This window comes from Pholcus phalangioides, unplaced genomic scaffold (genome assembly GCF_987345545.1).
Source record: "Pholcus phalangioides strain wild (caught in Gottingen) unplaced genomic scaffold, Ppha-v1.0 ptg000015l_1, whole genome shotgun sequence".
In the NCBI taxonomy this organism is placed as follows: Eukaryota; Metazoa; Arthropoda; class Arachnida; order Araneae; family Pholcidae; genus Pholcus; species Pholcus phalangioides.
The window spans coordinates 92,643,588-92,670,592 of record NW_028301608.1 but is presented as its reverse complement, the minus strand read 5'-3'; the positions used below and the strand labels follow the sequence as shown (position 1 = coordinate 92,670,592).

Here is a 27,005-nt window from a genome sequence, read left to right as displayed (position 1 = left end):
GTCCTTTTCGGGAGAGCCGTCAGAACCATGTATATAGGAACTGTAAATTTCCGTTTTATATAAAGTCGAGGTCCTCGCACATATCATTTTATTACGAAATTGTGTATATTGTATCGTACTTTCGCTATCAACAATATGAATGTCACTAACGCCGAGGGTGCCGCTGCTCAAATCGATCTTATAGGCCTAAAAATGCCACCTTTTTGGCGCCAGAACATCGCTTTATGGTTTTCCCAAGTCGAGGCGTCGTTTCTTTTATCGGGTATCACGAGAGACGAAACTAAATATGCCGCGCTCATCGCCTCAATCGACGCAGATACTTTATCTCACGTTTCTGATTTCGTTTTCCAACCTCCGGAAACAAATAAATACGAGGCATTGAAACGAAGATTAATCGCAGAATTTGCTGATTCGGAAGCCACACGAATACGTAAACTTTTGGGGGACCTACAGTTGGGCGACAACAAACCGTCATTTCTGCTCCGTCAAATGCGAGAGTTATCAAGGGGCAAAATTGACGACGACTTTTTGAAGAACTTATGGCTCCAGCGGTTGCCTACGACCATTCAATCTATTCTTTCCGCCTCCACCGAGGAGTTGACGCAGCTTGCCACGCTGGCAGATAAAATCCACGAAGTTGCTGTTGATCCAAGAGTGACGTATTCTCTCGCGAACGATAACGAATCTTCAAATGCTGTTGCCGTGATTTCGCCTCTCATAGCGGACTTACAAAAACAAGTTTCCAAATTGACAGAGCAGGTTAATCATCTAAGATTTCGACGTTCACGATCGACCTCTCGTGACCGACGTTCATTTTCTAGGGGCTCCAATACGGCGCAACAGCCACGTCAAAATTTCGCATCGGAACTGAACGACGGACACTGTTATTATCATGCCCGTTTCGGAAATTTAGCTCGCAAATGCAGAGATCCTTGCACTTTCTCGAAGTCGGGAAACGAGTAGCAGCTGCCACTCAGCAGCCAGTGGGTGGTAGCTTACCGCTTTCCATAAGTCACAGGCTACACGTTTACGACAAGACTACAAATCGTCGATATTTGATCGATACCGGCAGTGACGTATCATGCGTTCCGGTAGGTCGCAACTCGCAAAATCACAATCCCGATCCACTCGAGCTGTATGCCACCACTAAGGCGTGGGCGGCACGGGAACGAATATTATTATTTATTAAAACATATTTATATATTAATTACACAGAAAGAGAAATGCGACGGCACATGACGAACTCAACGGTTGAAGACGAACAACTCACCGTTCGTAGATTAGTGGTGTCGACAGATATATCGTGTCCTCACAGAAAGACTTTCTCCTTCCTTCTCCCAGTATCCATGCTGCCATCTGTCGGGTATTTACTTGACGGCAAACCCCACAAAGTCATCTAGAAATTGTTTAAAATTTGAACTGATGGGAAAAAATGAAGGGAGTTTGGAAGTTTCCAAGTCTTCATAGAAAAACTCAAATTGTCCCACTTTGAGAATTCCCGCTCTACACAAAGTTTCGTAACACTCGGACCAAAACCAGATTATAACACATGTTCAATTTTAATTTTTGAACTCATATTTATTTTATTACAATTTTGGAGTCAATCGTAGAAATCTTATTCTTTTCGAACTATTTTCTTGAAACACCTCCTATACGTCATCAATGTGGCTACTGCTTTGAGGATAAACGTTCCCATTCCATCGAAGATTGGACCCATGTCAGCCATAGGTCGACATACAGAACCCAACACGAATAATCTGAACCCTTGGGTACTATTTAGAAATACCAATATGTCATTTCTTTGTGTTGCTTATGCTCAATAAAATTCAATTGTTATTTCTTTCTTCAGTTTGATAAACTTCGCCTTTTCTGGAAAAATTTCTCAATTTCCTCGAATCTTTTCCCTTTCGTTTCCGGCAGAAACATTACTGTGAAAATGCACGATAACACACTGAACGCGGCGTACAAGCAGTAAGTTCCATATGAACCCAAGTTCGAATCCAAAAATACCACCGACTTCGTCACCAGAAAAACGAATGACCAACAAAACACCGAAGTGACTCCAGTTATGAGACCACGGGCCCTGTTGGGAGAAATCTCGGAGATCATGAGCCAAGGGATATGCCCCCACCCCAAAGCGAAAAAAGTGATGAAGGCGAAAACGTCTATAAGAGGAATCGACGAATACTCACTGGCCAGAGCAGCATTCCAGGACTGCACATAAATGTAACCCGCCAGGATGAGCAGGGTGACAGCCATCCCAAGTCCTGAAGAAACTAATAATATCTTTCTGCCTAATTTATCTATTACGTACCCGCTGCCTATTGTCGACACGAGCATGGTCGCGTAGAGAAGCATCGTGGCTACATATGGCGATATGGGAACCGATAATTGCCTGAAAACGTCCACGGCGTAAAACATTAATGCGTTTGTGCCACATAACTGTTGGAATATGATGATCCCTATCGATAGGATCATGGGCTTATACATCTCCGGTTTCAACAGTTCTCTGGGTTTGATTTTTTCCGGCTGCGAAGCCAGATTTTCTTTTACGATCGTGTATTCCAATACGGCATCGAAATCCGATCCATGCAGAAACTTGAGTGTTCGTATAGCACGATCGCGTTGGTTGTTTGATATCAGCCACTGCGGTGATTCGGGCATGAAACTGATTGTCGCCAAACCCAACAGCATACTCACTGTAGATGCCGCTGCCTGCCACCTCCACGTCAGGAAAAATCCGAAGCTCGTGCCGATCAGCATACCGCATCCGGAAGTCACTACGAACAAACTTCCGAGTAATCCGCGGACATCCGTCGTCGCAATTTCTGCCAAGTAGGCCGGAGTGACTGTGCACGTGGCTCCTACAGATAATCCTATGAGAAATCGTCCGATATATATGTGTGTGACATCTGATGCGTAGGCGATGAAGAGTGTCCCCACCATCATAGGTAGCGAATAAAACATCAGGGCACCTTTCCTTCCGAATCTTTCGGTCACATAACCTGGAATAAAATATCAAAAGGTCAAGCAAATAAGAAAAACCAGTTTATCTAAATGTTGATTGTATTGAAACATTTTCATCAGATCCGCTCGCTCACGAATTAATGTATATATTAAACATTGAAGGACCGGACACATCCCCACTTCACATTTTTCAGAGTTATCGTAGTGTCCCAGAAGGATGCATGTGTCTGGAAATTTTATTAAACAACAAGTAATATTAGTGTTGTTGTAGTCCAGGGTGTCCCAAATTTGACGGGGTCCCCATTTAAAAAATGATCAAAAATGGAACGAGACGAGATAGAAATACATCGCAATCGCTGAATTTGCTTCGGATAATTGTAACTTTTCTAATACTATCCATACTTTTCTGCTGAAATGTCATGTTTCAGATTTTTTTCAAGCAGACTTTTCGGCCAGTACTGCGGTGGACATCATCAGTGCAGGTGGCGGCAAGCGAAAAAAACGGAAAAACCTTCCTGGAAGACAGTGATGATGACGATCTGCTAAAGATGCGGAAGAATCAATCTATTCGTTGTGACGTGTCGATGTTGGTATGACGTGTTGGTTTCTAATTGGATGGGGATCATTCTTCCAATTTGTATTAGGGATCGAATTCAGAAGCGTTAGTTTCTTAACCGCCTTTGTCTTGGTTTTTCGTACTGCTCGGTGCCATGTTTTGCTTAAATGCAACCCCCTTCTTCCTTCCTATTAAGTTTTTGTTTTTGTTTTTGACAATCTCTCTCATGACAGTTTAGAAACTAACGCTTCCGAATTCCGATCCTTCATACAAATTTTAAGACTCTGATCCGCACCCAATCAGAAGCCGTCACGTCACACCAACATCGACACGTCACTTGTTCCACGTCAAAACGAAGAGTTTGATTCTTCCGTATTTTTCAGCTGAAGCGTCAGTTGATCACGATCTTCCAAGGAGGTCGTTTCGTCTCCTTGCTTATTGCCACTTGCGCTGGTGATGTCCACCGCAGTGGACGTCTGCTTCTAAAATGTCTGAAACACGGCATAGCAGCCCGAAAAAGCGTGGATACTAAAATCCGGCCGTAAAAGCTTTCCTTCCCTTTTCATTAAGTTTTCTGTCAGACAGACTTTCATATTTAGTTAAAAGTTTCGTAACAGATAGCGCAGCAGTCTTGAAAAATAAATAAAATACCAACATTTTCGAAATACTTATTCACCGTTAGCAGAAACATGGTGTAGTTTCAGTGAGTTCCTGCAGAAGCCAACAAATATCATTGCTATGCCACTTTACATATCTGCAATCGTGAGTTCTATAATTGGAACAAACGGTCTATGCCACCGTTGCATTCATTGTTTTCTTTAATTTACCTTCCCACATAGGAATATGACGGAATAACTAACTGTTTATCGTACTTCCAGGCAGAGAAGGTGTTTTCCTAATTTAGCGATGACTCGATTACTTTTATTGTGACTCCTCTAAAGGTTGAAAAAAAAACCACATAGACCGTTATTCGACCGGACCATACATTTAATAAAATTTCCGCATACCCTCGTCTTTCGAGAACGCTTTGATATCTCTCTAAGATCTAAAAAGAAGCGTATCCGGTTCCTCAATATGTGCACTTTCATTTATTTTCAACAGGCCACTTATCATTCAGGTAAATGGCACAAAGTATGTTACAGCAGTGTTTCTCAATCTGCAATATGGTCGCAGACCAGAGGTAGTCTGTAGACAGATTTGATTACTCGATTCTAATTGGATAAAAAAAAGTATTCAGTTGTTGAATTAGTAATTGTTTCAATTAGTAACATTCTTATATGGGTAAACATATTTTATGGAGAAAATATCGGATATTGTCAATTGTTGCCAAAAATGTAATTAAAGGCAAATTTGCATTACCAAAATTTTTGGGGAATGAAAAAGAAAAAAAAAAAGACTACTGCAAATCACAGTAATCAACCGTATGTTCCACGGAGAGCACGTTCATTATGATTAGAGCAAAATATTTCATTAAAGGAAATTGGGGCCTTCAATACAGCAAAATACGTCAATTGCTTTCGTAGTATTTTTAGTATTCGTATTTTTATAGAAAACCTTAATATTTTCGCGAATATACGTGCTATAGTTAATACAATATTTTTCTGAAGTTGCAAGTCATTTGCAGCTTTCCCTAATACAGGGTTGTATTGTCTCCAGGTTTGTGTCATCTCCAGGTTTGTGTCATCTCCAAAACTCACAAGTGAATAAATGTTTACTGAAAATGTTGAACACGAATATAAGGTATTATATGACCGAAATTCGAAAACGATTCGTCCAGTATTTTTCTAGAAATTCGAGAAAAAATGTCGGAACTCCAAAAAGGACACAGACTTTTGTAAAACAGTGCATTACTTGGGTTCAAAAAGGTTGGTTGGTTCAGAAAGGTTGAGAAACACTGTGTTACAGGGTCGTATACGAACGACACTGTGTTCATAGAATGTGGGGCTATAATGAAATAATCGAGTGATGATTTTTATATAACTTACCTGCCAATGTTCCACCAACAAGAGCGCCCACGGCTATCAAACTGCCAATCCAACTGATCTGATCTGCAGTGGGTCGTATCGGGCTTTCGCGTCGTTTCATGTTGTCGGTGCCAACAGCAGGAAAAGCACCGGTGACGCCCATCGAGAGCGGGAAAAACAGGGCCGAAAATACAGCTAGATACAGCTTCGGAACTTTTTTCCCTTGGACATCGGAATCTATGCACATGATATCGACTTCTTCCATCTTGATGCATGATTTCACCTTATTGCAGCTAGAGTTCATGTTGAACGAAAGCACAGGTCCTTTCAATCATTAAATATCAACGGACAAGACGACGGAAGGAAGTATTAGTCAAATTCTTCGCGAAACATGCAAGCGGACCGTCTATTCGACTCGGGCATATCTGATTAAATTCACCGTCAGATTTTGAAAATAATGAAATCAATTTGCGGCGGAAACGATCTGATACGCACACAATGACGTATCATATTAGGAAGAGCATGGCCTTGATTAAAATAACTCCATGAAAGTTCATTTTGATGGCACACAGAAAAAAATCCCAGCAATGACGCAGCATACGCACGTACTGTATAAACAGCGGGTTAATTAACATAACGCTTTAGAGCAGCAAATATATATAAAGTAATCCCTAAGGGCGAAATATACACAGCACGAAAGCACGCTACTTACATGCTAAGTAGTTTGTGTGCCTCTGTCCTAAGCCGTAAGCTCTGTTCTCAGAACAGTATTTCTAACTTAAAAACTCTCTCGGAACCCTTAACGCAGGTACGTATGATCAGCTGACCCAATGTGCCCTCGGCCCTTTTACTCGTGACCCGCCGAACATTTTGGGAAAATATCTATTTTAGAAGAGTGGATTGAAAGTTCAAAAAAAATTTCGTTAAAGCTCACTTGTTTTATATAATGAAATTGTTAATTTATTTACAACTATATATATATATACTACTGAACCGTAATTGCATCTCGTATACAACGGATATCAACTTTTTTATCAGGGGTGTATGTACTGAGATACTAAATTTAATTTTTAAAACCATTCCCCTTCCCCCCCGTTCCCTAATTTATAATTGAAAGAGCCCTATCCTTATGAACTCTAGAAATAATCCGAATGCGTGCGAATCTTTAGAGATGCTCCGAATACGTACGTACCGCTAAAAATCTGCGTAGTACGTCTTCCCATCTCCTCGGAATGCTCATGCTGCGCACATACCGCTAAAAATGCTTTGACTGCATGCACATACTCACTAGAAATTTCATAATTCGTGCATAATCCCCTCCCCCTCAAGAAATGCTCAGAATTTAATCATACCCAGAAATGCTCTGAATAAGTGGGTATTCACTAGAAATGCTCTGAATACATGCATAAAGCTAGAAATGCTCTGAATACGTGCATACTGTTAGAAATGTCCATAATGAGTACATACCCCCCCCCCAAAAAAAATTATCTGAATAAGTGCGTAGCCACTCGAAATGCTCTGAATGCGTGCAAATCATTAGAAATGCTCATAATGCGTTCATATTCTTAGAAATGTTCATAAGGCGTTCATATTCTTAGAAATGTTCATAAGGCGTTGATATCCTTAGGAATACTCCGAATCGCTCTTAGTGCTGGAGAGCCCATAACGTGTGTTTATTCACTAGAAATGCTTCGAAGCATGCACATCCCTATATATGGCAAGAATGCGTGCAAATCTGTAGAAATGCTATGAAGTCGTGCATATTCACTATACATAGTCCGAATGCATGCATACCTCCCCCCCCCCCAAATGCTCAGAATGCGTACGTACTCCTTAAAAATGCTCGGAAGTCATGCATATCCACTAAACATACTCCAAATGCGTGCGTATCCTCCCTAAGCGTGCATACAGAATGCTCAGAATGCGTGCATACCCAGTAGAAATCATGCGAATGCAAGCATACCTATCGGAATGGGGGTAGTAAGCTTACTTCTCCCTAAAATGATCGCTTCTCCCTCAAATTTCTAGGAGATTTTTCGTGTCCCTAGAAAAAAAAATGCATGAGAGGAGTACGTACATAGTAAGAAGCGTTCCCGTTCAGTAATTTATAATAATGTTTTGCACTTTATTTTGATATAAGTTCTTTTTTCCACCATTGCTGATCATTTTTCGTGACTCGCCGCGTATCACAGGTTAGGGACCGCTGGTCAAAGGCAATGGCTACTGAAGCCCAGCACATTTCATGCTCTAAATACCCCCACCCCCGTTCTCCTAGAATGGGTTTTAGGCTTGCATTTCACTAGAAATGCTTAGATGCAATGCTAATGAGAGTTGTACCGGTAATGGGAAATAAGAATGAGCTTAATAAGTTATACTTAATAAAAGTTAGTCATCATTTTTGAAGAATGATGAAGCGCTTTTACGTACATGCAGAACAAGTGAAATTGCCTACCAAATGGGTGTATAAGGTTCTTATTTTCTTCTTCTGCTTTTTTTGTAGAAAAAGCTATAAACATCCGAGTTGGATGTTGTGCGGGCGAAAGTCTATGGCGCATTGGAAATTAATTTTAAAAATTAATTTTATAAAATCAATCCAATTTATTTAAAAAAGTTCTATAGAGAGCCTTTTTTATGATGAATTGAAAAACAAATTGTTCAACATTTCACTCACAGATAGCGCTGTACCACGGTCAAACTTCACAAAACACATAATGTGCACAGAGCATAGTTAATGCTAGAAAAAATACACTTTGTGTCTACTACATTTTAGAATGAGCACTCTTCGTAGACCGGGCTACATCAAAAATAAAACGCACAGAGGGACGAGAAGTCCTGGAAACATTTAAAAAAATTTAATAACAAATCGTCAAATTCATATAAAAAAAGTCGCGGTTTGCTCTAAAAACCAATTATTACAGCCTAGAGCAGGGGGGTTCTTAATCTTTTTCAGTCTCGACCCAAAATCAACAGCAAGATCAACTTTGCGACCCATGGGACTGTTTGTCTTTCAAAATTATTGAAACCAGTGACGCATTGAGGGTATTTATAACGGAACTGTAAGTGAATTTATACGACCTATCTCTGAAGCCTGTGAGAATCAAGTTTGGGTCGCCAAATTAGAAATTATATCAAGTGCAATATGTGTGAAAATTTGGTCATGAGTACATTTCGGGGACCCGCAAACAAATTAAATAATGAAAAAAAGTTTTTGGTCAACCCTTTGCATCAGTGAATGCTGCAAATGGCTTGCAACTTCAGAAAAACATTGTACTGACCTTTTCCAAATTCTTGTGAATTTTCGTGAAAGTAACACATTCATTCACGAAAATACAAATAATATATTTTTAAAAATTCAAATTTTATTCGCATAATTATTGCATGCAAATAAAATTGGCATTTTGACAATAATATTTTGCATTTTCGCACTTTTCGAATTTTTTTTTTTTCAAAATTTACAGAAAACATGACGCTATACATGAGACATACTGAATAGTAATTTAAAATGTGACAAATCCTTATTCAATGAGTTATGAGTATTTTCAGTAAATGAATTATTAATTGAGCATGCGCGAGAAGTTTCATTTTTCATAATTTGACTATATATCCTTCAATCAAATTATGAAAAATGAAATTTATATTTTTTGCGCATGCTCAATTAATAATTCATTTACTGAAAATACTCATAACTCATTGAATAATAAGGATTTTTAACATTTTAAATTTCTATACAGTATGTCTCATTTGTAGCGTCATGTGTTTTCTGTAAATTTTGTAAAAATTGGTTTAAAACTTGGCATGTTATAATTAAACATCATGCGATTGAAATTAGAATTTTATATATAAAGCATTATGTTTGTGAATATACATGTACTATTTTCACGAAAAAATGCCCAAAGTTTAGTTCAATATATTCATTTATATATTTTTTAAAGGTTTCCAGTAATTTGCAACTGATAGAAGTTAAGACGCGAAGGCACGCGCTCCCCCAGGAGAATTTCCAGACATAAGTTTGACGCCCTAAGTTATCTGAATGTTATTTAAATTTCTCAAAACTGTTTTATTATTGTTTGATTGAAGAAGTATTCTGAAGCGAAAGTACGGTTTTCATTTGTAGGAGAATTATTTAAGAACTTGTAGAGCAAAAGAGAGATTCAATTTAACGGCAAGTTCAGTTCATATTGTCGGCGCTCTCTCGAGAATTAGCACTTTGGCCTTAGCATGTAGCAGTGGAGAGAGAGAAAAAAATTACATGCAGTGATAAATTTCCCATTTAAATGGAAAAAAATTGGCTAAAATTGATTATATGTTGGAATTTTTTTTTGTGACATTTTGTGGAAATTTTGAGTTCATGACACGAAAAAAAAAATTTTAATTATACATGCTGTTTAATATTTTACGAAACACATACTTTACTGCATATTTTCATCCATAGGTGGTAGCACATTTTCTCAAAAAAGGGAAATTTTGCTTCACTCAATATCCGTAAGGTGATAAAAGGTAATAAAGAAAAGGTAAAAATTCAATAATTCGAAAAAATGAACGATTTAGTTTGCACAGAAAGACAGGATTTTATTAACTAGCAAAATTTTGTTGTCAGAATAGTTACGGCAATTTGCCAACAGATAATCCTAAAGTTTAAAATATTTTCATCTTGCCATCTGTCAATAGAAATTATAAGTATTTTGTTATTGAAATTTTTTGTTACTAAAAAAATTAATGCTTCTTTTTAAGTGAAAACACATTACGATACGCGCATACATGAATGATACACAAATATGCGCGGTTGTAGATGAATATTTTTCAATGTTTTCTTTGGAAAATAATATCCAAATTATTTTCTTTGGTTACGCTAGTGATGGGCTAACTGCGGGACGGATGTGGGCCTCTTAGAGGTTCGTTCTATTCACAGATTTCAAAATAATAGTAGAAAAGAGTTTTCATTTTCAGTGTTTTCAAAAAATTCATTCGAGGGGTTGTTCCATTGTTTGCATATACTGCATAGAAAATGTAGTCGTGAGAATTTTAAATAGAAATTGATTTTAAAAATCTTTTACATATGCAAAAAAAAAAAAAATTGAACATGACATATATGCGATGCAGCCATATTAAGCGTGATTTTTTTTTTTTTTTTGCATTTGAACAAACCATTGTAGGAGATCATTTCCGTAATTCTTGTCTTCAGTTCCTTGATGTTACACTATCAAGGAATAACCACATAAATGTCTTTGACATGTATCAATAAATCAGGGGACAAGAGGGGGGAAAAGGTGATGTGGATCTAGAACCAAAGGTAACAAAAACATAGGCCCATCTCGATCTATGAGGATTTTTGTATCACGTGAATATTTCCCTCTTTCTTGAGAGACATACAAGGTAACCAATATGGCGACTTCCTGCGCGAATCATGGAAGACACAAATCTAAATTAAAAAAACGTGTAAATGAATCTTTTTCTTCTTCTTTTGAGGGATGCTAGATATTTCGAAAATTTCCTTGTAGTTCGAGTTATCGATCTGCCTATTTTTGCTTCAAAAAATTGTTGATAAAAACTGCGGAATTTCTTCAATGTAATTTATGGGCGCCCCATAACTAATTTCAAAACGTCCTTAACTATATGGATTGATGCAGTTGGATATTTTAAGACAATACGGAGACATTAATTTTCATTTTAGTGCTTCAAAAGATATAAATAAAAAAATGATGAAGAGTCAATGTTATTGCATGAATATCCAATTCAAAAGTATAAGTCCCGCTAATTATTTTATATTTAATTTTCGGGGCTTCTCTCGTATCTGCAAGGAACTCATATTTCGAAAATCAAGAATTCAATTCAATTTTTAAAATTATTCATGTGGCGGAAAACCCTACTAAATTTCCACGGTTTAAAATCGGGAATTTTAACATTGATTTCTATGGGGATCATCCTGTGCCTGTCCCTCAAAGTGATGCTAATGATGATTATGACGCCTGTTCGTAAAGTTTTTCATTTTAAAGCCTCGTCAATATCGTCGATGGCAATTCCTGATTGAGTTATTGCGCCATCTACACCCTTTATGTCACATTTTCTCTGTTACGTTGAGTTCTTTGAGAGACAGCGTCATCTGTGACTGAAATTTTGAATTGCTTTTTATTTCGCCAAAAAAAGATCTAGGTCATGAAAGGTACATTTTATTAGAGCAATCGCAGTTTTTATACTAATTTTATTTGATAATAAATAAAATTATTAAATTTTTTATTAATTTTTAGAATGTGACACTAACTGTGCACAGAATATATTTTTAAGTACCTTGAACGTATGTAATATTTACTAAAATCTTTTTCTCTATATCGCAAACTTCGTTTCTCGCCAATGGTGACTTACCATTAACAATTTTTTGTAATGATTCGCTATTATTGGCAATTTTGACAACGATTAGCGATTTTCTGTATTTTTCTCGAAGTAATATCGTCATCCGAGGTAATATCGGCATAAAAAATTCCTAGTTTTTTTAAGTTCATAAATGCATTTTTTCATGGACGATATTTGGTTGGTTTTTAGGTCATACACAAATTCTAGCCCTAATAATCACCGTAAATTAATTCTTTTCCCCTCTTTTTATCGAAAAATATGTTGGTCAAAAATATGGACGCAACTAGGGTTCTGAGAAATTTTATTACGATTCACTTTTCCCGAAATGCCTAGAAAAGCAGCAGTGTTAGTAAGAACATGCATAATATATGCACCACACACAAATTCGCAATCTCTTCTACTCTTCAGGATGGGGAGATACCCGAAATGCAAGATTGCCTTGCCGCCCCCATTCCCAACGACCAGTACTGAATGTGGTCGCGGCCCGTTGCTTTATGAAGTAAAGCAAATAATTTTTGTTGTACAAAATTTACTGTGTATTCAGTAGAAAGTCAAGTCATTACAGGGCCGTCTTAAGAGCATCATGCCCCCCCCCAGCCCAAGAGGTTTTTTTGAGGCCTTACCAGGTAAATTCTAGAAAATTTCATCTAAATCTCATTTTTGTGAGGCCCCTGGGCCGTGCCCGGGTGGGCCCATGTGTTAAGACGGCGCTGAGTCCTGACCCTCATGGGTAGGAACCCTCATTGCTGCCGCCCGGAACGAATCATATATTTTTTTCTCTTCTCTACTTTTTTAACGCTATAAATTTACTATTGCCCGTAAAAATCCTGGTCTAGAAGCCCGCAAAAGATAACAGCTTGTAAACCCGGCTGTAAGATATAGAGGCCGATTTACGAAAAGTTCACTGCTGGAAAATTCAACAGCAATTCACCCCGCGCAATTTAGGAAAACTTATAACCTATAACAGTTCTCGTCATCAGTTAGTGAGTGATTGAATGAGTTGGTGGGTGAGCTGGCGAAAAGCTAGTGAGTGATCGAATGAGTTGGTGGATGAGCTGGCGAAAAGCTAGTGAGTGATCGAATGAGTTGGTGGATGAGCTGGCGAAAAGCTAGTGGATCGAATGAGTTGGTGGATGAGCTGGCGAAAGGCTAGTGAGTGATCGAATGAGTTGGTGGATGAGCTGGCGAAAAGCTAGTGAGTGACCGTAAGAGTTACCGAGTGACTAGTTGAGTGACCGAGAAAATAAGTAATTGAGTGAATTGCCGTGTGAGTGACTCATCCAGTCACTCACTTGCTTACTCACTCACTGGCTCACTCATCTGCTTATCCACTCACTCACCATGTCACTTTGTCGGTGAATTGTTGGCTATGAATTTTCCATCTTTAACGGTTTTGACCAGGGGTGCTCTTGAACCGTGCGACCACAAGGGGCGCCACTCTAGGAGGTACGCCAAACCCGAGTTGAAAGGGTGAAAAAAAAGCTTTGTGGACCAAAAATGATGTGGGCGGGGGGTTCCAAAAATCGGTTCCTCAAGGGTATGGATTTTTTCATGAGCCGCTCCTGACTAGATAGTCCGTAAAAACCATAAATTAGGAAAGTTGTCTGTATGAAGGAATCTTGACACGGCGTGGGACATATTTCCAGAATGATTCTCCCAACCCAGCGTTCATAATAAAAGCGGCTGTTTTGGTTGAAAACCCCGTTGTTCTTTGTTGAATAGTGGCGCTATCTGCTGTGAACATTTGTGCTCGCGTATGAATCCTTATTTCTGTGTCAGACTCTGGAATTCCTTTGAACTTGAAACGTGTACTGACAATTTGATTTATTTGTTTATTTCTTTTGAAAAAAAACTCTCAGAGACAGACGCGTGTTGCTATCTACAATCAACCCTCGGTTTACGAATGGGTTGGTTTGCGAACAATTCGGTTTACGAACACTACAAAATAATTTGGTTTACAAACACACAAGCCGGCGAAAAGCAAGAGTTGCAAACATACAAAACGGACTAAACCATGAAAAAGCATATTTTAAATGCCTGTGTGCGCATGACGAATTTTTTTCATTTGACAGAGCTTTGGTTGAAAGCTCTGTCTCTGAAATAGATATGGCACCACTAAAAATTCACACACAACGCTATACGCACTCAGACTGTTAGGTACACATAATCGCACTTCTGGCACAACTCAATTGGTAGATAGACCGGAGTTGTGCTCAGACTGATAGAAAGATAGAGCTTTGGTTGAATAATTAAATTTCATCAGAATAAAGCTCCCCCCCCCCCCAAATATGAATGCTATTCTCTATCTCATGAATCAATAGGTCACTTTAAACTTTCAGATCTACACCAGAGTTTTCCAAACCTTTTATTCCATCGCACCCCTGCTACCATGATTTTTTTCCCATCGTCCCTAACTCAAGCCATTCGATTGCATTCTGTCCTATCCCCCAATCCCGAACCAATGCCCCCTTTGGGAAATACTGCTCTACACCAAAGAATTTTTTTCAAAGATGTTTTGCAATAATATGTGGTTATGTGGGGTTAACTAGCGGTCAAAGAATTCTGCAAACATTATTTTAATACCCTACATTGCATAGTTCTTATTGACAAATCTTGTCAACTAGGTTGTAGGATCATGAATATGGCTGACAGAGATTTTGAGGGCTTCGTCATTAAGATTGTTATAGATGACAACGAACATGGCCCTGACATAATTTCCATTTCATCTGTTTGATACCTATGATTAGTTTTTCAGTGTTAGTTTAATGACTTTCATTGGTTTTAACGCTATGCACTTTAAAAAAAAAACTCGCACTAGAAATTTTCGGGTTCCCGGGAACGGATTAATTCATTTTAAATTGATTCCCATAGGAAAAATTGCTTTGGTTAACGAACAGACTTCAGGAGCGAATTAAGTTTGTAAGCGAAGGGTTGACTGTATTGGCATTTCATTTCATTCAACCAAAAAGTTCAACAAAATTACCTTGAGTTTTTTTTATGATTTCGTATGTAGAGTGAAATTCGATTTACATTTTCTCGCATGCTGCCGCCACCCCCCCCCCCCCCATCATGTCGAGTAACCGATATGTATAACAATTCTTGCACTGAAAATATTCTAGCTTACACAGATCATCAGTTCGACGCAACCACTTTTACGGTGAAATCAGAGATTTCTTGTTTATATTCCTTTTGAAAAACTCTTCGATTTCCTCGAACCTCTTCCCTTTCGTTTCCGGCAAACAAAACACCACGAAAAAGCAGGATAAAACACAAAACCCGCCATACAGGCAGTACGTGCCGTAGTTTCCGAGATTCGAATTCAAGAAATCCACCGATTTCGTAACCATGAAAGCGAATAACCAACAAAACGCAGAGGCGATACCACCTATGAGACCGCGGATCTTATTGGGAGAAATCTCGGCGATCATGAGCCAAGGAATCGGCCCAAAGCCAACCGAGAACATCGTGATGTAAACGTAAATATCCACGAGAGGTACCCAGGAATAATTCTTGTCTAGATCAGCATTCGAGGATTGCGCGTAAGTGAAACCCGCCAGAACGAACAACGTGACGGCCATGCCGAGGCCTGAGGTCACTAACATAATCTTTCTTCCGAGTCTATCCATTACGAATCCACTGCAAACGGTTGATATAATCAGTACTGCGTGGAGGATCATAGTAGCCCCGTACGCCGATATGGGAACAGCTAACTTCTTGAAGTCCTCCACGGCGTAGAAAATAATTGCGAGGGTCCCAGATAACTGCTGGAACACAATGATCCCGATAGCCAAGATTATAGGCTTGCAGACCTCTGGTCTCAAGAAATCACCGGCTTTGATCTTTCCTTGAGATGTCGAAGACAGATTGTTCTCTATCGATGCACATTCTGACTCGGCATCGAAATCCGGTCCGTGTAAGAATTTCAGAGCTCTTATAGCTCGATTGCGCTGACCGTTGCATAACAACCACCTCGGCGACTCCGGCATGAAACTGATTGACGCGAAAGCCAAGACAACGACGATCGAAGCCCACACTGCCTGCCAGCTCCAGTTCGAGAAGAAGCCGAAACTAGTTCCCATGAGAGCACCGAGTCCCGCATTCACCTGGAACAGGCTTCCCAATCTTCCGCGGACTTCCGTCGTCGATATCTCTGCCAGGTAGGTTGGAATGGCTGCGCATATGGCCCCCACGCACGCGCCGGTCAGAAAACGTCCAATGTATACGTGCGTCACAGTCGTCGCATAAGCGATGAACAGCCAACCTGCGATGAAGGGAAAAGAGTAGATCATCATGGCTCCTTTACGCCCCGATTTTTCTGTTACGTAACCTACAACGATAAAAAAAAAAGCCTGTCATTTCTGTGAAATAAGGATTTATAAAAGAGTTATATGTACGTGTGTGTTATGCTTTTCATGCATAAATTTTTGCATAATTCGCTATTTTTACGTGATAGAGCATTTTCTCATGATTTTCAGTAATTTTAGGGCAATTTTCTATGATCTTCAGAATTTAAGGCACATTTTCATATTTTGGAGCATTCTTTTGCATAATATAGCGTAATAATGAAGAAAGATTGTTTTCCCCAAAAGCTCTCTTCCCTAGCTTCGCACACACATTTCCCTTAATTGGTGATTTTTAGCAATAATTGACTATCGTTTTTCGGTAATAATTGGCGATTTTTCCAGTGATTTTTATTAACTATTAGAAATTTCATTTGTGCATCTTTGGTATAATTTTTGACAATGATTGGCGATAATTTCTCATATTTTTCTCGAAGAAACATGGCCAGCCTATTTATAAATGCATACTTATTAGGTTATTTACGGCATATTTTTTAGGTTTTTACGGCGTATTCTTAACTTTCTTAGGGTATAAATTCATTTTTTATGCAGATTATTCTGTCGGCTTTTAGGTCATAAAAGTCCTGGGCCTACGAAAGACAGTTGTTCATCGAGATAATTACAAAATAGCCGTTAATTCCTCTTTTGATGACATCAACTTCTAATTTCACCGGACAACAATGGAATCGCTTCTGACATGGAAGCATACAATTCCGAATGGTTTTCACCTGCTGAATACGAATAGCACCATGAAAAAGTTTTATTGTCTCTTGTTTTTATCGCCGTCACTGGAAAATTCGATAAATACCGAAAACTATCACTTTCACCGGTGATTATGCATAATAACCAAATTTCGTTGGCAAAAATTTGGTAAATACTTGACACTTATCGCCTTTGTCTGTGATTACGCATAACACCCTAATGTAATTAGTGAATTTGATAAATATGAAGAAAATTCCAAATGAGTCTATTATGTATGATAAATATAATCGGACCCCGATATAATAGCAAATTTTATGATCGTACCCCGATATAATGATACAATACATGTATGAATTATCATAGTATATCATATAAGTAGTACGTTTTATCATGTTTACCAACGACGCGATGATTGAGTGTTATGCGTAATCACCGGTGAAAGTGATAATTTTTTTAGTATTTATTAACCACTTCACGTACAAACTTTTGGAAACAAATTTATATAACCTCTATTTTACGAACCGGCGATAAATCTGGTAACCTCGTCCTGACCTAACCGCACGTTAGATGAAAGGAAAAAATACACAAAAGGAAAGTCCTCTTTTCACACTCATCCTACGTGTCTGATTCGCTCTTACATGCACAATGTAGTAGAAAGGTACATATATGTGTGTGTGTGTAAAAAAAAAGTCATCAACAGCAATATAGAAAGAAAGGAGGGTAAAGAAAAAGCAACTTCAGTTGATAGGGTTACTGTGAGGCTTCACGATGGTGAAGAGAGAGGGGGGGGAAGAAAACACAGAGAACTTGTTTGAATTTATTCCACTATCGTTTGGACGTAATATAAGGTAGGTGATCGTAAAGGAGTTTAAATTTACCAACGACATTTGGGTATTATGCGTAATCGCTGATAAAAGAGATTAATGCAGGGAAATTTATCAAATTTACATACGACGCTTGGGTACCATGTATAATCTTCGGTAAAAGTGATAATGGTAAATAAATTAGGAGCGGTTTCCCAGGTCAATAAGATATTCGCCTTAAGTACCAAAGGATCTTTAGAGATGTCGCGAGATCGATACCCGGTTCGTCCTTGTCAGATAACTTTCCTAACAAAGGGGAACAACAAAAATGGTGACATGACCCGAGAAAAAATTGCTACCGCAGGGAGTCCCCCCCCCCACCTCGAGGGGTTAGCGCACCAACCTCTCGATGAGCATAAAAAACAAGGCTGCCGTTCAGAATCGGCAATAAATTGTAGGTCCCGGTCTAGCCCTCGTGTGCAGAAAAATGAGCGTGGTACGACAAAAATGATCAAATGATAATGTAAATTTAAGGATATTCACATCAAACTTACCAAAAATGCTCGGCGGTTACGCGTAATAACCGGTTATTATGTATAACAACCGCATTTATCACATTCACCGTAACATCCCCATGCGTGGAGGGATTGTACGATTGAAAATAATAATAATTCTACGTACCTGCCATCGCTCCCCCGAGTAGCGACCCCAACGTTATCAAGCTTCCAATCCAAGTGACTTCGTCCTCATCGGGCCGTATCCGACTTCCCCGCCTGTTCATGTTGTCCGTGCAAACCGCAGAGAATGCCCCGGCGATACCCATCGAAAGCGGATACAGTAAAGACGAGAATGCGGCTAGATATAACTTCGGGAAGCCACCGGATCTTTTCACCGGAGCTTCGCTGGACACGCTTTGGGTGTCTCTCTCCGAGACACTCGATGGGACCGCGCTAGAGCCAGGAGCCATGTTCTCAGAGGGATTCGTTTATTTTATTTTATCATCGACTAAATACGGTGCTAAAAACTAAGAGCAGGGGGAAAAAAGAAACTTATTATGTTACATAAGCACGGGATATGCTCCAACTTCAAAATAGGTCTCTTATCCACGTAACATTGATGAAAAAACACTGATACGAACACGATGATAACGTTGTAAAATTATCAGATGAAACAAAAGCGTTGCGAAACTTTTAAGTAAAGATAACCAAATGAGAATGTTATCGGACAAATAGGCTTCCATTTTGTTTTTTAAATAATTAAACGGAACGCCTCCGGCACAAATTCCATCGCTTATTAAATTAAATTACATTCATTTTTAACGGGAACTGAGTGTGTATTAAAATGTAAAATACACCGCACATGCACTTGATGAACATTCCTGTAAGGAATTTCTGATAAATTGCCGGGAAGTGTGTATACAGAACGTAGAGCTGTAAGTAGCATTTGGGGGGGGGAGCAGGGTTGCCAAGGATGATTTTGCCCTTCCCCCATCACTGTAAAATTCAACGATTTTGCAGCAGTATTTTTGTTGCCTCCAAAAATTTGCCACACAGTTCCGTTGGTCTCCCCCCCCCCCATTTTCCCTTCTAGTAAGGGCCCTGCCTAACGTAATCTTGATTGTTTGGGGAATTCAGACCATCTGTTTAAGTGCTGCCATCTGTTTCCGAAATTCAGCTACAGCTTATTTTAATAAAACAAAAAAAAAAACTGCATAAACAAATTTGCATAAAACAAAAAAGATTCGCTTATCTAAGTGAGTTGGCTGGAATATCTTACATTAAATTGTTTAATATAAAGTGATATAGACCAGCGTTTCTCAGCCTATGGTCCGCGGACCAGAGGTGGTCCGTGACGATGGCATAGGTCAGGGATTCCCAACGCGGTTAACGCCCCCTGGGGGCGATGGAATGTTCAAGGGGGGTTGGTAGAAGCTATTGGTATAACATAGGATTCTATGGGCTAGATTGCATTGGGGGCGATGGGACAAAAAGGTTGGGAAACTATGGCATAGGTGGTCCTCAGGTAGACTTGATAAAATTACTCACCCGTTGCAATTGATATTAGTAATATATATTCATATGGGTTCAAATAAAAACCTTCATACTTAGGTTCTCCTTACATCATCGAGGAAAATGCGGGAAATTGCTATCCTAATTACGTGATATCACAAAATTTTGCCAAAATATGCAATTTCTTGTCTTACGTACAATTTGCCATATACTGCGAAAGAGTATGGAAATAAAAAGCTGCTACACACAAATCGCAATGGACAAAAATGTATTTTATGAGAAAAACATTCAAATGATCTGAGGACCGTATTTCAGTGAGGAAAAAAAATTCGTTAAATTGTGGATCTTGAATAATAATCCGTAAAACATATCGCCAATTGCCATCAAAAATATTGTCAGAAGTAGGCACAATCACCAATCATCATTAAAATTCCAAAAAAAAAATTCAGGACAACGTTAAATCTCACAAATATATGCGAGATAAGTATTTATAATTTTTGCCATTCAAGCATATTATATCACGACTTTGGTAAAATATTACAAATTCGAATAAGTATCGTTGAAAAAACGTGATTAATGCATAAAAAAAAAATCGGAACAAAACGAAAATTACAGGATTGTCCCGTAATACGGGACACAAGTGGTGAGTCCAATTGTTTCACACATTTTACTGGTCCTTGTTTTCAGAAAGGTAGAGAAGCACTATGATAGACAATTCAAAAAAAGTAAAAGAAAACAAAAATGTGATCCAAAACTCAACGTCAAAATGGTTGAAGCACAAGTTCCAGGCAGACAATTTTTGCGATTGGAACTCAGGGTCTCAAATGACTTTTATTTTCAGCGCATTACTAGCAAAGAAATTTAAACCACTGTCACCAAAAAAAGGGGAAAACCTGGAGATTTCCTGGAGACCACGAGATTTTCCTGTCGCTCCTCATAATGTGAGCATGAAAAGTGATGAAGAAAATGACGTATGCATTAATGAAATGAAGTAAAGTTGCCTTATTTCGGTGACATCTGAAAAGGGCGGGGGTATTGCAAGTATCCCCCGAACATGTAGGTTCCGACCCTGGAATCTACCGCAAAAGTTGTTTGTCTGGACGTGTACTATCACATTCAGAAGAATTCTACGGTAATTTTATATACAAAGGTTTTTAACACCTGGCCGTTGCGAAGATGACCATTTGTAACCTTCTAATCTTTTTCTCTATTTTATAATTATTTATTTTTCAAATATGTTTGTCAAATGTTTAGAAATCACATTGAATGGTTTTAGTGACATTGTTGGAGTTTTCATGTATATACACATATTATTTTTTGTCTAAATGGAAATATATTGCAAAATATTCTGTAAACTTATGTTGTAAAACATTGGTAATTTCTGCAATTTGTGGCAAAGTGGTCACTTTGTGAAACTGATTTGTTTAATATTGTAGATATTGAGAATATTTGCAATCGACGAGATTTATTTTTGAAAGTAAGTGTAATCTGATGGGGTAGAATATGTTTTAACCCCTGAAAACCGTTAACAGTGTATTGATATTGTTTTGTATTAGTGAGGTATTTTGTATAAAGGGTTATATAGGCTATAATTTAAAAGAAACAAAAATTACTGGTGGTTGTTTTTAAGCAACCATTTTGCCATTGACTGATCAATATCTCTACCTAAGTAAAGAAACCAAGACGAAGAAGACGGGAGCTCAGTGCTCTGTACTTCGCATCAACTAGCAACGGCAATGTTACGAAGATGAATTTCTGGAAAGAGAGAAAATTCAACTGCTTTTGCGGGGAATCGAACCCACGTACTTTCACTTTCCGGGTGAACGCACTGGACTACAAAGGCAACGATTCTCTGAATCTTTCTTTGGAGGTCGTGTGCGCTGAAAAGGACCGTACATGGACGTCAGGTCGGGCGGTTCATGTACGGTCCCTTTCAGTGTACACGAGCTCCAAGGAAAGATTGAGAGAATCGTTGCCTTTTTGTAGTTTAGTGTGTTCACCCGCAAAGTGAAAGGACGCGGGTTCGATTCCCCGCAAAAGCAGTTGAATTTTCTCTCTTTCCAGAAATTCATCTTCGCAACGGCCAGGTGTTGAAAATTGTATGGATAGCGGAGAGTGACGTCACCCTTTGATAATTTATATGCTGCACACACTTTTTTTTACTATTTTCTTACTAATTCTCACTTGTCCTAGTAGATTGGGTCGAGTAAACCTTTTTACTAAACCAAATCTCGTTCATATTGACTCGTACATTGATAAGATCCTAACACTTCTTCAGTAACCGATCAATTTTTCTCTGTTCATTTTTTCAGTTTCGTACTCCGTTTTTTTTCGAAGAATTCCTGAATTTCTTCGAATCTTTTCCCCTTCGTTTCTGGCAAGCACACCACAGTAAAAACGCACGATAAAACACAAAATATGCCGTATAAGCAGTACGTCATGTGGTTTCCTATGGTTGAATTTAGGAAGTCCACCGACTTCGTCACTAGGAAAACGAACCCCCAACAAAACGCCGAGGAGACTCCAGTTATGAAACCACGGATCCTGTTGGGGGAAATCTCGGAGATCATGAGCCAGGGGATCGGCCCGTATCCTATGGAGAAAGTCATGATGTAAGCAAAGATGACTATGAGAGGAATCGACGAATAGTCTCTGCGCAGAACATCGTCCGAGTACATTGCGTAAGTGAAACCACCCAGGACAAATAAGGTGAGAGCCATTCCAAGGCCCGAGGAAACCAACAATATCTTTCTACCTAATTTGTCTAATAAATATCCGCCACCTAAAGTCGATACAATAAGGGTCGTGTGGAGAAGCATCGTGGCTCCATATGGGGATATGGGAACCGAGAGATTCTTGAAATCGTCTACTGCGTAAAAAATTAGCGCGTTGGTGCCACATAGTTGTTGGAATATGATGATCCCGAGCGATAGGATCAGAGGCTTATAGTTTTCCGGCTTCAATAGCTCCTTCGGTTTGACATCTCCTCGAGGCTGCTTTGATAGATGTTCTTGTATGATCGCGCATTCCGCTTCCGCGTCGAAATCCGGTCCATGTAGAAACTTGAGCGCTTGCACAGCGCGACTGCGTTGATTATTCGATACCAGCCACTGCGGTGACTCGGGCATGAAACTGATCGTCGCCAAGGCCAAGAACATGCTCACCGTAGAAGCCGCTGCCTGCCAGCTCCACGTCAGGAAAAAACCGAAACTTGTTCCGACGAGCATGCCGAATCCGACAGTTACTTGGAATAGGCTTCCCAGCATTCCTCGGACATCCGGCGTCGCGATTTCTGCCAGGTAGGCAGGAGTGACCGCGCATATGGCTCCTGCAGCGAATCCGCTGAAGAATCGTCCGATATATATGTACGTGACGTCCGATGCGTAGGCGATGAAGAGCGCTCCCGCCATCATAGGTAGCGAGTAGATCATCATTGCGCCCTTCCTTCCGAATTTTTCGGTCACATAACCTGAAATTAGATAGAAAAAGAAAACCAATGAAGTTTGGCAGATTTCTCTTATAATAGTCTTCATGAATTCATTACACTTTGATTTGGCAATTCTATTAGCATGGATCCCATGAGAATGTGCAAAAAAAAATCTACCAGAATTCTCTACGAAAAGTCCCTTTTCCGCATATTACTGGCCAACCGTTGATCCTAGAAGCGGTTTACGGAAAATTCACCGCCAACAATTCACCGCCATGCAATTCACCGCTAGGAATATTCACCGCCGGAAAATTCACCGACAACAGTTCGATGCGAGTCAGTAAGCGATTGAGTTACTGAGTCAGTGAGTGATGAAAAGGGAGTGAGTGAGTGAGTGATTGAGTGAGAGAGCGAGCTACTGACTCCGTGAGTGGATGAGAGTGATCTAGTGAGTAAGTGAATGGCCCAGTGAGTGAGTGATTGAGTGAGAGAGCGAGCTACTGACTCCGTGAGTGGATGAGAGTGATCTAGTGAGTAAGTGAATGGCCCAGTGAGTGAGTGACCTAGTGAGTGATCCTAAAGATATGGCGGAAAGTTTTAATAACGACTTTATTAGAAGAAATTCAGATGATACGGAAGAAATTACAAATTTGCTGTTGCACAAGAGAATGTATTCAATAATTCCATTAACTCTATATTTTACTCAGAATCTTCTAACGAAACGTTACAAGGAATAATAACAGAGAATTAAAAGATAATAAAGTAAGTGGATACGCGATAAATTAACCCCCTAAAATGCTTAAAATCAGCTCCTGTTATCACTTTGATATTATAAAAAACATTTCTCATCATCAGTAACCAATGGATTTTTTCTTACTATGAACTAGCTGTTACCCGCGTCTTCACTGGTGTGGATTCTGCAATCTTCAAATTTACTCAGCGATGATTCCCCCCCATACCACTTTAACACCTCATGATCCCCACGGGTGATGAACTTTCAGAAATCCCGTTTTAGTGCGTATCTACATCTATATACTGTATATAAAATAACATGTACTGACTGATTCATCATCGCCGAGCCGAAACCGCTGAAGCTATAAATATACCATTAGGTCAATATTGTAATGTAGACAATATAATATAGTACAATCGGATTTTTTAATCATTTGTGACACTACTGGGTTAAAAACTAACTAACCAATTCACTCACTCCCTTACTCACTTACTAGGTCATTCGCTTAATCACTTACTCACTAGGTCACTCACTCGCACCACGGGCTTAGTAGCTCGCTCACTAACGGATTGACTCGCTTATTAACTCACAGTAACTCATATTCACTCATTTCCTCTCTCTCTGACTCAGTAACTCAATGGGTCACTTACTCGCTAATTCACTCACTCGCACACGGGCTCAGTAGCTCGCTCACTAACGGACTGACTTACTCGCTTATTGACTCAGTAACTCATACACTCGCTCCCTCTCTCTCTCTGACTCAGTAACTCAATGGGTCATTCACTTACTCACTGGGTCATTCACTTACTCACTGGGTCATTCACTTACTCACTGGGTCATTCACTTACTCACTGGGTCATTCACTAACTCACTAGGTCATTCATCCACTCAGTAGATCACTCACTCACGGAGTCAGTAGCTCGCTCTTTCACTCAATCACTCACTCACTCCCTCGCTAACTGACTCGCATTGAACTGTTGTCGGTGAATTTTCCTAGCGGTGAATTGCTGAATTGCATGGCGGTGAATTTTCCGGACACGCCAAAAAGCATGCTTCCAACTGGGAAAAGTATCCAAATAACACGACGTAATACTTGAATGATCCGTAAAGAAAAAAAAAATTATTTCTAATTTCTGTCGATAGAGAACGCTGCACGAAATAAAGAATCGCAAAATCCCATGGAAAACAACTTCTTCGATGTCTTCTGCGTCCGAAAGATTCATAAAGAGCTTCAGCCGACTATTCACCAAAAGGTGTTCTTCGTCAACATCACAATGAAAAACCTCATGTAAGTGCTGGTAACATGGAAATTCAGAAATAAGCTGTTAATCGTACACCATGCGTTTTATAGGACTCTGATCTGCACAATTTTAGTGATTCGCTTTTAAGCATTGGCCCCTCTATCGACGAAAATTTGGCTCTCCTTCGGTAACACCGACAAACCGTGATATTCATTCGGGGGGGGGGGTGTTTCAAGTATTTCGTCATACGTCAGCACGGTGGTGGTGTCGGGTTTGCTCACTTTTTATGACAAGGGGGTGGAGGCTCACGTCATCAACCACCCTTTATGAAAATATGAAATATTCTTAATGACACCTTTACTCGGTGTACCAAAAACGAGAAAAACTTTCCCTCGTTTGTGGGCACCTGAATTAACACCCCCCTTCCCCCATTATAAATCAACACCGCCTATAGAAGAAAGGCCTCCGCACAAAGCTCGTGACGTCATTGAAGGCCATTGGATATAGCAGGCCGACGCATTTATTACCGTTATTTTTTTCCTTTGCAATATATCCAATGGCTATAGGCGAAATGGCCTTCTTCAGTGACGTCACAAGCTTCGTGCGGAGACCTTCTTCTATAGCGTCGTTCACGTGTGCAAATATTGCGGTAGGATTGGGAGTTCTCTCTAGCACCCGCTTGACGACATTTTTTCCTTCGTAAGGAAAGAAATGTGAACGGGGCTTATAGGTGGTGGTGTATGAATGCACATACATGATTAGAGGTAATTTAGATCCTGTGATAGGGACCCCAATTATTAGTTGTTGTTTTTTCTTCCCCTCTCCTGGTGTTTCAGAATTTTCTCCGGCACGACCACGCAACGAGCTAAAATCGTACAAGCGACAGAGCCTTGTCGCGCTCAGTCTGTTCTGTTCCGTACTTGGTAAAACATGTTCATTTCAGATGGTTATCAATATGTCTTCTGTAAGAGATACTAACCCCCGGCCCGGCAAACATAGTTCGCCATACGGGGTTCCCCGAAGGGAGCATTTATTTTCTCCAAAAAAAAAAAAAAATCATCAACTTTACATCTTGGCCCAGGGAGCAACCATTAACAACTCGCGAGCAGCAATTTAGTGTCCCTGGAGTTTATAATAATTGCTTTACTGAAGTATTATATTTTACATTGTAATTATCACAATATGTCTTCTGTAAGGGAACAAAATCGGTCCGATTACGTTTCGATCGGCCCTCAAAAATTCACTCACCTGCGATTGCTCCCCCGAAAAGCGCGCCCAACGCTAGCAAACTTCCGATCCACGTGATCTCGTCTCCATTGGGATGTATCCAGCTTTCTCGTCGCTTCATGTTATCGGTGCCGACAGCAGAGAACGCCCCCGAGAGGCCCATCGACAGCGGGAAGAACAAGGCCGAGAACGCCGCCAGGTACATTTTCGGAACCGCGTCGAATCTTTTCTTCCCGTTTCTCGTGGAATTCATGGACATGGTTTGGATTTCTCCGTCCGTGACACACGATAACGCAGTAGTGGAGCCGTTGTCCATTTTGAACGGAAAGTCTTTCTGTGATCCTATTTCGAATGACAAGGTGATGGAAGTACCAGTCAATCGCGCGTGGATGACGAGGATTGTGTGTGTTGGGCTTTTTCGTTAACTATATCAGCTTCTGACAATCGTGAAAACCATCGCGCTTTTCACAGCTGAGCGGAAAAACAACATCTGATACGTAGACAAAGGGATTTGAATGATCATTGTATATATGAAAGAGTATATCACATATCTCAGATCATTTATCATAGAAAGGAAAATTTTTTTGGCTTCGTGCCAATAGATCAGAATAGCCTATAAACATGCAAGGTGTCTCATAAATTCGTAAATACAGTAGTTTAAAAATTCGTGCAAATTGAAGGGATTGGC

The 27,005-nt window shown here is 39.6% G+C and overlaps 4 protein-coding genes across 4 annotated transcripts; 1 reads left to right on the top strand and 3 right to left on the bottom strand.

The window, feature by feature from the left end:
- The first annotated feature begins 135 nt into the window (after positions 1-135).
- LOC149077061 (uncharacterized) lies at positions 136-963 on the top strand. Its single transcript, XM_089242331.1, has one exon. It carries the CDS (start codon positions 136-138, stop codon positions 961-963), a length of 828 nt encoding a protein of 275 aa, XP_089098457.1.
- Positions 964-1,652: 689 nt separating this feature from the next.
- LOC149077060 (facilitated trehalose transporter Tret1-like) lies at positions 1,653-5,791 on the bottom strand. The gene is made up of 2 exons (XM_089242330.1): positions 5,509-5,791; positions 1,653-3,005 (listed from the first exon to the last, which is right to left on the bottom strand). Exons 1-2 carry the CDS (start codon positions 5,789-5,791, stop codon positions 1,846-1,848), a joined length of 1,443 nt encoding a protein of 480 aa, XP_089098456.1. The 3' UTR covers positions 1,653-1,845.
- Positions 5,792-13,647: 7,856 nt separating this feature from the next.
- On the bottom strand, positions 13,648-18,806 carry LOC149077059 (trehalose transporter 1-like protein). The gene is made up of 2 exons (XM_089244795.1): positions 18,362-18,806; positions 13,648-16,162 (listed from the first exon to the last, which is right to left on the bottom strand). The coding sequence occupies exons 1-2, from the start codon at positions 18,645-18,647 to the stop codon at positions 14,988-14,990; spliced, it is 1,461 nt and encodes a 486-aa protein (XP_089100921.1). The 5' UTR covers positions 18,648-18,806; the 3' UTR covers positions 13,648-14,987.
- Positions 18,807-21,739: 2,933 nt separating this feature from the next.
- Positions 21,740-26,691, bottom strand: LOC149077058 (facilitated trehalose transporter Tret1-2 homolog). Its single transcript, XM_089242647.1, has 2 exons — positions 26,339-26,691; positions 21,740-23,158 (listed from the first exon to the last, which is right to left on the bottom strand). The coding sequence occupies exons 1-2, from the start codon at positions 26,631-26,633 to the stop codon at positions 21,990-21,992; spliced, it is 1,464 nt and encodes a 487-aa protein (XP_089098773.1). The 5' UTR covers positions 26,634-26,691; the 3' UTR covers positions 21,740-21,989.
- Between the last annotated feature and the right edge of the window lie 314 nt (positions 26,692-27,005).